We start from the raw sequence: 13,050 nt of genomic DNA, 5'->3' as shown, positions 1-13,050 counted from the left end.
TGACTACAGGCTTCATGGGAAGAACAATGAACTGATAGCAAGTGGTACAGAGAAAGGCTTTGTTATGTGTTACAACCCAAGCTCTCGTTTGAAGCACGTGTGTCTCCGAGCTGACTGCTCTGCTATCTTCTGCTCACTTGCATTCGATGCGATCCAATGAAGTCTTCTGGGTCTGCAGCGTTATGCCTGCAAAAGCTTACAACGAACTAAAACGTTGCATTCCCATAGGGTTATGTGGTCATGTTTGCAGTAGGGAAAGATGGATGGTGGTCTTTGTTTAGCTAATACGAAGCTAAACTAGGGGAAAAAGGCACTGCAGATGGCAGCCAGAGTAGTCCCCACTCTCCCACTCAGGGGAGGGCCGGGGCCGTCGGCATCCCGGCGTCCCCGTACGTGGCCCCGGTTGCGCTCCCGCCAGGTCAGGCTTCCCGGAGCGGTACGCTCTCAAGAGGCGGTAGGCGAGCCGGGTAGGGGCTGAAATCCCGCTGTAAGACCGGAGTCAGGCGCGGGGTGCGGGGCTGCCGGTCCCGGCTGACCGCGAGGGCTACTGTCCCCGCGCCTCCCGCCCGGCAGGTGAGGCCTGGGGGCTTCTCCCGGAAGGCGGCGACCCTCGCGGGCCACGGCCCGTCCCGCGGCCCTCCCACCTCGGCGCACGACCGTGGCCCCGCTGGCGGCGGCGGGAAGAGCCCCTGCGCGGTCCCGAGGCCACCTCAGCTCGCGTGCCGGCGTGGCCGGACTCTTTGCGGCGCGACGCCGCCGGCCGCTCGCCCCCTCCCCGTGCGCTGCCTGGCGGAGGGAGACGGCGCGTGGTACCGGTCTCCATGGCAGTGGGCTGCGTGGGCGGAGTGGTCGGGGCCGCAGCGCGGCGGTGAGCGAGCGCGCGAGGGAGGGAGGGCGCGCGCGCCCCCGGCCCTCCCCCGCCCCTCGGTGTTTGTGTCAGGCTGCTGGCGGCGGCGGCAGCGGCGGCGGAGCGGCCCCGCGGCGCTGGCCCGGACCAGGGGCGCTGACCCTAGCCCGGCCGCTGAGGCCGAGAACCCCGCGCCCGTCCGCGTGCCCCTCTCGCCATGGGCGGCCCGTAGAGGAGCGAGGCTCGGCGGCTGGTGCGGTGCCTTGCGCGGTGGCGGCGGCCATGGCGGTGGAGACGCGGCCGGAGCTGGTGGGGAAGCGGTTCCTGTGCGTCGGCGGCGGCGGCGAGGAGCCGCCGGAGAGCGGGCGCTGGCGGGCCGGGGTCATCCGCGCCGTCTCCCAGCGGGACTCTCACAGCCCCGACCTGGCGGTAAGAGCCGCGTCCCGGGCCGGGAGGGGGGGCTTGCGGCGGGGCCGAGGGGGTGGCGCGGGGCCTGCGGCGGCGAGGGGCAGCGGGACGGCCCGGGCGGGCTCGGCGTGACACAGCCCTTCGCCCGGGGGGCCGCGGGGGCACGGCGCGTGTCCGCGCCCCGGCAACGGAGGCGGCTGACGTGGAGGTCGCGCTGCCGGGGGTCGAGGGCCAGGGCCAGGCGCGTTGCCCCGTGGCGTGTGGGGGAACGGAGGCGGCGCCGGCGCCGGCCCCGTTCGTGCCCCTGGGAAAGCGGGGATGCAGCTCCTGGCGGTGCATCCGTCCCCGGCTGCGCTGGCGGTAGGGGAGGGCGAATACCTGGCCACCGAGGGAAAACCAGCCTGGGGCTAGCGGCGAACGCGGGGCTTCCAGGGGAATGCAGAAGCTGGCATCATGTATCACGGACCGACTGGGTCTAACGTACTGAACGCGGTACTGAGCGCTGTTATTAAAAGAATGTCATTGTTTCCCTCCTTTTTATGTCTACTGTCACTGTTTTCCTAAGGGGTGTAGGAATGTGCGTGGAGGTTAGCGAAGGAGCCAGGATATGTTCTGTTGTGCTCAGACACACTCTCACTGGGGGGGAAGCACGACCAGGATTTCCTTGGGTTGGTGTTCTGAATGCATAATCTGTAAAATGGAGTTTTATTGTGCTCCCTGGACTTGGTCGTTATTTTATTTGTGAATTCTGTTGTTGAACGAGTGCTGTGTTACTGCTGCGATTGTCTCCTTCCACGTTCTTCTGTTATTTGGTACTTCTGAAAGCACATTTAAAAATGTCACGACTATGTAAATGGAAATTACGTAGGCTGAAAGAAGGGATCGCCGAACTGTGCTGGGCAGTCCATATTGCTGCTGTTAAGGAGGAGGTGTTCACAGCCCAACACAGTTGGAGTGGAAGGTTGCCTATTTTTTACAAACTCAAGCAAACAGTTGTCTGGTTTTAGAGGTTTATTGATTGCTTGATGTGAGCAATGTGATTCACAAAATTAAGAGTTATTGTTTTCATAAGTCCTAGGCTTTTAGAAGCAGAATTCATGTGACACTTGAAATGTTACTTTTTTGCTGTATTGTGGGTTGGTTTTTTTTTCCCCTCCCTTCTCCAGATATAATTCAGGTAGCATACTGTTCATGCCCTTCTTTATGAAATAGCCTATGTTTTCACCCTTTGTTACATGTGAGAACTGGCGAGAACACTTTATTTTTAGAACCTATTTTGAATGTTATTCTTGCAGGATAGTATTCTCTAGAATCTATATACAATTATGGAAACGCTGAGTAAAGTATAAGGAGATGTTTACTGACATTTACAAATCAGAGCCATGATCTGTAAACTGTAAAGGCAGAGATGACATAAAGAGAGAATGGGTGCTAAGAATGGGTTTGAGGGTAGTGTCTGGTATGCTAAATAGATTTTGTGTGCTGTCTGTTGTGGATACTTACTTCTCTTCCTAACTTTGGAGTCCAAGTGTTTTTATCTTTGGTCCTTCTTTCATAGTAATTCTTGGTAATTTAAAGGAAGGACTATCTTATGTCTGGCTCCTGAGGCAGGATGACTAAGGATATGCCTGTGTGGTGTAGAGGAGTGCCATTTGGCTAGATCCAAACTACCTGAGCAGCAGGATGAATGCTTCAGCCTGCATTTGAGCCTGGGTGCAGTGCAGTGTTAACATGGCTATATTCTCTCTGGTATTCTGCACTACATTATGCGATGTGGATATATACCACTAGTCACTCAGGAACAAGGCGAGCCTGGGAAGGCTTTGAAATATTATCTCAGTGTAAGAAGTTCCAGACTAGTACTTAACTACTTGAGCATCATTGCCCTCTCCAAGTGCAGTGTTTGGTTTTTTTGATACCTGTTTTCTGTCTCGAAGGAACAAACAAGTATAAATCACAGCGTGAGTGAGTGGGTAGAAGAACAAAGGATAAGGTTTCTATTAGCAACAGGTAGTTTTCTGTGGGTTAGGCTCTCCTTTTGCGTTTGTAATGAACATTAATCTCTCATTAGTTGGTATTTGCTAACCTGAGTATTTTCTTTCTCTGTCCCTTGTGAGGGACAAGGGCATTTTTCTGTTAGCCTCAGTTCCATGTGTACTATCCTAGATAGAGTGCTTCTCTTGTCCTTCCATGGCCTTAATTTTGAGGTGGCCAGCCCTATGAATAACACCAGACCCTTCTGCTACTTGTCAGTGGTGTGCAACAGTAATTCTTGTTGACAATTTCATTGCTGCCCACAGGGTGCAGCATAAAAATGTTGAAATTGACTTTTTGTCCATTTTATGTATTCTTGGTCCTTCTCGGTGGAATGGACCTTGGAAAAAAGCAGAAGATGCCCTATCTGCAGGAAGGCAGGAGGACAGCAGTGTGCTCTTGAAAATGCTTTACAAATAAATGACCAAAACTGAGTTACTTTTTGATCTTTGTTTTGGGAGGAAGTATCATTTACACTGGCTTTGTGCCTTTTCTTCATTAACAAGTGTGACTCCTCTTGCCTGCCCCCAGTCAGTTTCAACCATTTTAAGAGCAGGGAGAGGTCCAGAGAGATGTCCCCTACCTTCCTTCAGTCTGTGAAAGCTGACTTTTGAGGGACCATGAGAGCCCTTCTCCCAAGAAACCATAAAGGCAAGGAGGTCAAGGCATTTTATGTGGTCTACCACATTCACCAAGCTTCAAACTGGGTACAACATATGCTGCCTCTTGCTTAGCACCATCCAGGGATAAGTAGGTGGTGGAGGGCGGACCTGATGTGGAGGTGGGTTTTAGGGCACAAGAAGGAGCTGAGTGTTAATGAAAATGTGAGAGCAAGCATGACTATTTGGGAATGTAGGGACAAACGGGAGGTTTTATGAGCTTGAAGGATCTCAGGAAGACAGGGGCAAACTTAGAGGCAACTGAGGTAATTAATGTTAAATGACCACAGGGCTTGTAGGAGCAAATCTGCAGGAAACCAAGCTTCATTAGTTTTGCTGTAAACAGAGCTATTCGTGAAGTCAGGCACTCCAGATCCGAAGGCTTGGACTAGATGCTTTCCACTGGTGAGCAGGCAAATGAAGGCTCCAGTTGTCATATGCTGCTAAGTTTGTTTTGTGATTGTTTTTTGATAACTAAATTAATGAATATTTTCGTAGTTGAAATTATTGTTCTGGTAAGAAAGTGAAGAACTCTAGTATCTTCTTCCAGATAGGTCTCATTCCATGAAAGGACACTAAGTAACTCTTTCCTTTTAGTTTTTGTTATTGCAACGTAGCTGATAGGTAGTCTTTGTTTATTTTTCTTAAAACGGATTGATTTATTTTTAATACAAAGAGAGGGAACGGTATGCAGGTATCTTTTCTCCTGCTGTTCTATGGAAATTTTGCCTTCTTTGGCTTTCCTGTTGACTTACTACTAGTGGACACTACGATGAGGACAACATACTGGCTGTGAGCACTGGTGGTCTTCTGGAACGTGAATGCTTTTGCCATTAAATGCAGATCCTTCTTGCAAGGATTTGGAATCTGTCTCTTTCTTAGTAATCCTGTAATGTTTAAAGATCTTTACAAATACCTGCTTTGCAGGTGTAATGTATACAATTTAATCCATGAATTTTCTTGATAATTTCTCTGATCTGAGTCACAACTTGGTAGTAGATCAATTGGTTTTTAGTTCTTGAACGTTCGTGTTGCGTGAAAAGCATTTATTTTAAAATGAAAATACAAGCAAGAAAAGTTACATGTATACATGTATCTGTGTGTATGTGTGTGTGTTTCACTAGTCCTTGAGAGAATTCGTAACTCTCTTTCCACTTAAATAACAGTGAGTGTTGTTAGAGGAAGTTGGAAACTCTGTTTTTCCTTACTGTGAACTCCATGGAAAAGCCTGTGAGTTGCTTTGATTGCAGTGATAACTCTTGGCAAATAAACTGCCAGGAGGAAAGAGGTGGAGTCAAGGCCACAGGATCTCTGTGGTCTTTGCTGCCCCTTGAGAATTGCTTTTTGGGCCATAGGTTGCAAAATGTTTATTTAATCACTAGTGCCAAGATTTGACATGTTGATGGCAGATGTATTTTCCTGTATTGCACTTAAAAAGTGATTATTAGAGGAGTAAATTTTAAAAATATAAATGAAATGATGAAAATTGTTTCACTTACCAGAAGTGCTTCAGAGTTCTGTCAGTTTTTGTAGTCTTGCAGTCGTCTATTGAATTTGTCTATATGTTCAGCGGAATGTTTTGTCCACATGAAAGAGAGACTGGAAATAAGGTTTTAAACACATAGTGTACAGCCTTTACTAAAACTTGTAGTTTAAAGTTGCAGTGATTTGCAATTGCATGTTTATTGATGTGTGAATTTTGCTGCGATGATGTCTGTGGATTAAAACACAAAATCAAGGGGAAATATGTTGTGGCAATAAGTCACCATATTAGCTGTCCTTCATAAGAACTTAAATATTAGTGATAGTGTGAAGCAGTTTGGTTTTTTATTTATTTTTTTAAAATTTACAGTAGAATTAGTAAGATGAAGTGGTAGAAATACTTGAGTAAATGGTATTTTTAACTAGCATCTTGTCTTTGGTAATATGCAAACAAGGAATTGTTAAAAATTCACTGTCTGGTAAAACTATTTGAAGAGGCCACCATCAGATTTGGTCTGTTTTAACTGAATTTGTTCTTGCTTGACAGAAAAATTAAAGTTCACAGAATGTAATGGAAACTTATCACTACTGTATTACAGATATCAGCAAATTCTTTTCATGTTAACTTGAAAAGAAAGTATTTTATGGGAGTACTCCATATTTGTGTAAGAGTTTCTTATTAAAAGCTCAAGTTAAATTTGCCTTTGCTGTGTGTGGAGCTGCTCTAACACAGTCTTATGATCTGTGATTGTTTTATCTTCGTGCTTCTGCATTCCCAAACTTTGAGTGCTACATGGCTTTGTCATACAGGCAACGAGTTGCACTTCTGTAGGTTATATTTGTTTTCTGCCCATATATTGATTTGTAGTGCAGTGATTTGTATTGTCCTCTGTTTTCCTTTCACTAAGCTAGTGTTTAAAGAGAAACTGAATGTATTACTTTCTTTCAACACATTTGAGCTGATCTGTTTAAAAGTGAAATATATTTTTTTAATTAGTTTAGAAGTACATGCTCTGCAGCTTTTACTTGTTAACCCTGAAATAAACGGGAAGATGCAGAAATATGGTTTAAACTAGTTGTGCAGAGCTTGTTGGTAGTTAATGGAATTTAAAAATACTACATAGTTCCATACCAGCATCTGGGTTAAAGATGAAGAGCAAGTTGTTGGTGAGAAGCCTGTCACGTTATTTACTCCAGCTATGGGAAATGGTGCTAAAAACCTTCCAGAGTTTATCATACCACTGCTACCTCTGGATCCAGAGAAGCAGTGTTGTCATAGGATGCATTTTGTGTATGTTTTGAAATCAGTTTGAAAGGAGTGGGAGAAACTGAAAACACACCAGGGATTTAGACTCTTTTCTGCTGTTTCTACTGTTCCCTATCAGTGTTGAAGCCAACAAGAGTCTTGCAAGTTTTGGTGTGTATCAGCTAGACGGTCTTTTCGTGGCTCAGCAGTAAAGAAAACTTCCTGTTTCCTTTCTCTGTTTCTAATAAGTTTGAGCTTGTCATCCTGTGCCCGTGTATGTCACCTCATCTGTCTTCCAGAGTTAGCTCACTTAGTGTTCAGGAAGAAGTATCTCTTTCATAGTAATTTGACAAAAAGATCAAACACAGGAGAACTTCCGTGAAACTGACTACAAGGTTTCAATGCTTTCTGCTCTGCCCTCCCCTCTCTACTAATAGAAATCTGAAAGTGTTAACCAAGAAGTAAGTACACTTACACTGTTGGATTTTAAAGAAAGTTTATTTGAATAGCAAGATTGCAAACAGAATTTACGTGTCCTGCACTAGGGAGTAATGAGTTCATTAACTCACTGGATAGTTGCAGAGTATGTATCAGTGAGCAAAATGTGGGAAAAGGAAGATTTCATCCTGTATGTAAATCTTTTAGGAGGCTTTAGGAAAGCTATATCACGTATTAATCACAAAAGCATTCACTTTTGCCATTTTATGACATGAATAAAAAGAATCTATTCCACACTTGTGTTACATGGAATTTTTCTCATTTCAGAACTTGTGTTAATCTTTGGAGGTCTCATAAAAAACAGTGCATAGCCATTGTGAAGAGTTTTCAGGAATGAGTAGTCATTTTATAAGCAGCCATTCTTTCTGTGCATGTACCAAGATCTCAAAACCTGCTTGACAACAGCACAACTGTTCTTTAATTCCAAATTGAGTGTATTTTAAAAGTGATGCTTCTAAAGTTTGGCCAAATATAAGCTCAAATTTCTTCTGATCCTACTGTCAGTGAATTGTAGAGGTGCTTTGTTCCATAGCTGGACTTGAATATCTTCTGGGATCAGGCTTGACCTTTGCTTTGAGTAGGACTTGGTAAACTGCTTCTGCTTTTGCTAGAAGAAAGCAAGTATGAATCATCTGAGAAGCTCACCTGAAGTTGGCAGCAAAGTGGCTGTCCTGGGAGAGACACTGCTATGACATGCTGTTATTGCCAACTTTTGTGCTCTGGGCACTGGCTTTCAGTGTTGATGCAGGGATGGTTTCTCTTGTTAGCCCTATTAGGTGGGGACGGACAGGCTTGCTCTGCTTGTAGCCAGCTTGTTCTTTGAAGCTGGTGGAGAGTTCTAAGCTGAACTAATGCTATGTTGCTTCTCTATATTAACAAATCCAGAAAGTTACTGTCCTGAGTTGATGTTACTCCCATGTACCACTGTCTTTCATATTGTTAAGACAGAGAGAGAGCAAGGCAACCAGAAGAAACTTGGGGATTTTGCTGTGTTTTCCTTTCAAGTCCTTTTCTTGAGAAAAAGTGGTATTATACTTTAAACAGCCGTTACCACTTTTCAGAATTAAGTGGAATGGAGCAACTTAATCTGCTTATGAGGGAGTTGCCTCCATGTACATAAACTGGATTTGAGCTCATTTATGTACTCTGTTCAGAGCTTCATAGGCATAAAAGATAGAGGGTAAGCATTAGGGCTTTTAGTTTGACCCTTCCATCGCAACATATTTAGAAGTTTTGAAGACTGTGGTTCCGCAGACATTTCTCTTGGTGGCACTGCTGGCTTAATTTTTTTAACCCTGAGCAGTTTCCTGTTCTGTTCACCATATGGCACTTCAACCGGTTGTACTGAGGCTGGGGAAGTAGTATGGAATCAACCAGAGACAAATGGCTGAGAGTAGGAGAAGCTTAAGCTGGCACTGTTTCCAGGAGAAATTTCTCTGGACTGTGGCCTGAACAAAGCAGTTAAAAAATAATGTAAATACTTTTTGAGAGTTGCAGTCACTGTAGCTAGTAAATGTGTCCTAACCTGCTCATCTGTAATACAAGGATTCTGTACTGCAGTTAAATTAGTGATGTTTTTCCATTCAGTATAAATAATTTATTTTTTTAAGTTGAATAAGGAAATATGTATTCAAAATAATCCATAACATCATCGTTTGGTGTCTGTTAATGCCATACTTATTCTTCCAAAAATTGCCTTTGTGAAATAGATGTGAAATCAAGTGTTTTGAGGGAAACCTAAGCATATGTGTGTTAAAATACATACACCTCAGGAAAATAATGTATGTAATACTTCTATATTAATATGATAATCTTTTTTAAGTCTCGTGATCAGCGCTGCAATTAATGTAGATGTTGAAAAGATTTCAATTGGGCTTCACTGCAAGTAACTCACTGCTATGTATAACAAGTAGGCAATGCTGACGTAGGAGTTGGGTTGACTCACCAGGGTTTATTTTGCTAAAGGAGCAGAGCTTTTAATAAAGATGATGGTTTAAAATCTGGCATATGATTGCTCTGTTAGAAAGCACTTGCTGAGTCATTGCCAGGTGGCCCAAGTCAGATCTCTTCAGTTCTGTGTGTCTGATGAGGAAGGACTGGAAAGCTGTGTTTTGGAGGAGTGTTGGCAAAGACCATTCATATTGAAATAGTCTTCCAGCTTATGTCCTTATTTTTTGCTCTTCTTGTCTTCTCTTCTTTCCTGAAATACAGAATGTAAACTTAATACCTTTTAGAAACAAAAGAGAACCCAAAAATTATATCCAAGCAACATGCTTTTTGGGATTTAACAGGATTTAAACAGTTTGTTTTTTATAAAAAGTTGTAGAAAGAGTGACAGGAAATCAGCAGTGAACTGTTAGACTGGAATTTTTCATTAATCTGTAGTCTTTCTTCCATCTTAGTTCTTACTAAAGCAAAACTCGACTTCAGTTTTGCAGCAGTGGTCATTCTCAGAAGCAGGACTGAACACATGCAAGCAAGGCATGGCATGAGCAGGTTCTAGGGGAGAGGTTAATGACTGGGACTATAGAACCATGGTGATCTTTGAAGAATTAGGAGCTAGCAATGCTCTAGTGCCAACATTTCAGTAAAAAATACAGAAACTGATGTAGTCAAAGACTGAATGTGAATAAGTTACTGTGGTCTTCAGAGCTGTTGATGTGACCCTTAGCTATCATACTTCTAAAATTACAGCTTGTAGCTGTACTGGCTCAGTGTTTCCTAATGGTGATTTGTAGCTCAGGAACTTAATCCAGCAGAGGTCTTTGGGTGATGTAGCTCTTACTGGATCTTTTCCTAAATTAATTTGTAGGAAACCTTTTTGTATTCCTGTGAACTTTTCAACATCCTGTGACAAAGGAGGGTCAGGCTTTTACTGTGTTTTCTACTCGGGATTGTTTGCTGTTGTTTCCAGACATGCTTTGGTTCCTGTGTTGTGAGATCAGTCCCCTCTTGTTTGTCATTTACATGCCACTCATGATTTTATTAGCTCTCCAACACTTCTTGATGCTCCTCTCTGGGAACATATAAATGTGGCAGTTTTCCTTTACTGTTTCTTAACCTGAGAGAATTGGCGATATCTGTTCTACCTGTCAGTCCCTACCAGCCTTGTCCAAATACATGTCTGTTTGAGCCAGATTATACCAAAGAGTGTGCAGTATGTTTGCATATTTTAAATGGCGGTCTTCACTGAGATGTGTATCTTCACATAATTTCTTGTATTCACATTGTTCTGAATAGATTTAGTACTGTCAAGTTAAGTTATTTTATTTTTTCTCTGGGAAACAAAGTATCACTTAATGCATTCTGAATTCTACAAATTTAATTTTTCCACTGGAGTGTAGGGATGATTTTTTTTTTGTTGTTGTTGTTATAATGAACAAATTGTCTATTAAATGTCCATTTATATTTAGTATACCCAGGTCAAACCTTCATGGTGATGTGTCTGACAACAGTTAAACAGTGATTAAAGTTTTTAAAAAAAGGAGAGAGGGATGATAGTGGTAATATTATCCTTCTGACTGGTTCACTGTTAATCCAGGTGGGCTGTCCTAAATATACCTGATCCTTCTGTATGTATGCTGTCACATTTTAATGTTTGTATATAGGTCAAAACATGAGATGTGAATATTTTTAGACAATGTCATAATTGTCTAAAAATTGTCACTTCTTAATTTGATTGGTAGCTTTTCTGTATAATGGGGTACTTTACCTCCTTCTGCATGATCTTTTAAAAAGAATAATCGATTTTGACTGGTTGAAATACATTTCACTGTCTTTATATAAATAGAATGCTTTACATGCTTTGTTACTTTTGACTATATTTTTCCTTTCGTATTTTTTAGTCTGGATTAATTCCTGAAACTCAGAAAAACAGTCTCAAAAAAGCATTGATTATTTCAAGTCGGAACAGTGTTGAAACTGATACTGCTATTTCATTAATCACAGCCTGGGCCATGTGCAGTTCGTATTCATAAGGCTGTCGGTTTGGCATTTCTCAGGGTAGTTGTGGAATTGTAGAGCTGAGCTTTTCTGTGGCTGCTCATAATTGCTTTGTTTCCTTTTCTTCCCAGGACTCACTTGCATCTACTTGTTACTTGTCAGATTTTTCACCATAAGGGAGACTCATTTGTAATGTAGCAGGCATGTGCTGCTCTTCCATGGGACTGCATCTACAGGATGCTGAGCCTGAACTCAGATCTTACTTTATAGCTGGGATAGATAACTATAGTTTGCAATTGAAGTGCTGTGGAGGATAACAGCAGCACGATTCTGTGAGTTGGAAAGTTAGGTGTTGCAAATGGCTTCCCTGATACATATTGTGATGGAGGTAGGTTTGGACTACCTGTGGATGATAGTAAAGTGGTTCTGAGTGTGTCTGTGCTAATGCAGTCAGGTTGTGTCTGAATTTGTGCTCCTTGGTTGACTATCCTTTCAACTGATTTTTAATTCAATCTGCTGTTGAATTCTGTTAGGTATAAGAGCTCAAACAGGCAGGTAGCCTTGATGGGGATTAGTTCATCAGATGTCTAGTAAAGTGCAAACTTTGACTGCAGCTTTATCCACCCTCAGGCTATTCAGACTCTTTCTACATTATAATCTCATTATCTGAACCAGTGAAGCTACAGAATTAACCTTTTCCTTCAGTGTGGAGGGACTGTAATTTTTTTAGAAGTCAATGGTGTCTAGCTTCAATATGTGAGGATGTCACTGAAACCTACGTTTAATACCAGATTCTTTCTTCACTGTGTCACTGTTGGCTTTGCCCACATCCAGTATGTTTCTTTTTTCTTGCTGTCAGCTGGGCAGTGGCAGCACAAGGTTGGAACTGCAGGTGTGCTGTTTAGACAAGCAAGCAGTCAGTTCCCCATTAATAATGTGGATGGTTTTCTTTTGCAAGCCTCTCATAAGACATTTATGTGTGGACAGAAGCTTCCAGATCTTCTAAAGTTTGTCAGTAGCTTCAAGTTAACAGGGAGTCTTGACTGGAGAAAATGCTTGAAAAGAATCCCCAAGAAACAGTAGTAGGAAGTAGTAAGAAGTGATAATCAGATATTGTCTACTAGTATTGACATTTATAGTCATAAAAAATAGAGGTATCACATATGAAAATGAATATATCTACTTTGTTCCAGAAATGGAAAATTTCTGCTGTAGTACTTGTGCTCTGTTGCTGGCAAGACCTCACGTGTGTTGTGTTTTGTTGGTATGGTTGATTGGGAGAGGAAAGCTAGGCTTGTGGGTTCTGTGGAGTACAGCACTTGTAGTGGTGAAAGCTGTTTGTTGGGTGGTAACAATGAAGCAGGGGCTGTGTACGTGCTGTTGTGCTTCTAAGTATTTTTATGTTTTTCTGTTATTGCTTCTCTGTGGTCCTTTTAACTGTTCCCCAACACTTTAAATATTATTATTTAAAGTGGAAAATACTCTCAAATACTCTAATGAAAGATTTTTGCTAACAATGTGGAAGAAAAGAAAGTCCTGTTTTATCAGAGTTGAGCCACATGGGCTAACAGTTTGAAGTGTGGTTAGCTTGGGTCAGACTTGCAGTTGTTTATAACTTAAAGTACATGTGTATTATGAGAAGTGCACAACTGGGGGGAAAAAAGATAAAAGATTTTTTTTTTCAATGGGTTGTAATGAATAAAAAATAATTTGCACAGCTATCTTTAAACATTTTTACAGAGCAGTTAACATAATGGCCATTCTATCTAAAAGGCATTGTGGAGGTGCCTTGAAATGAGTGCTGTGAAATAACATCCCCATGCACCTCGCTGTATACTGTATTTTTTCTTACTTTCTAATTTCAGAAATATCAGACCAGCAAGGTAGCCAGTGTGAGAAAATTGGTATTGGTAAGTGTTTTGGAGGGAAATGTC

General features: G+C 42.7%; 1 protein-coding gene across 2 annotated transcripts in view; it reads left to right on the top strand.

Annotated features, from left to right (window-relative positions):
* The first annotated feature begins 1,129 nt into the window (after positions 1 to 1,129).
* Positions 1,130 to 13,050, top strand: part of JMJD1C (jumonji domain containing 1C) — a 169,208-nt gene continuing 157,287 nt past the window's right edge. For both annotated transcript variants that reach the window (XM_062000967.1, XM_062000966.1), the window contains exon 1: positions 1,130 to 1,276. In XM_062000967.1, the coding sequence (XP_061856951.1) occupies positions 1,130 to 1,276 (147 nt within the window). The remainder of the gene's footprint in view (positions 1,277 to 13,050) is intronic.

The sequence above is a fragment of the Colius striatus genome, chromosome 8, assembly GCF_028858725.1.
Source record: "Colius striatus isolate bColStr4 chromosome 8, bColStr4.1.hap1, whole genome shotgun sequence".
In the NCBI taxonomy this organism is placed as follows: domain Eukaryota; kingdom Metazoa; phylum Chordata; class Aves; order Coliiformes; family Coliidae; genus Colius; species Colius striatus.
This window is presented reverse-complemented; position numbering and strand designations above follow the sequence as displayed.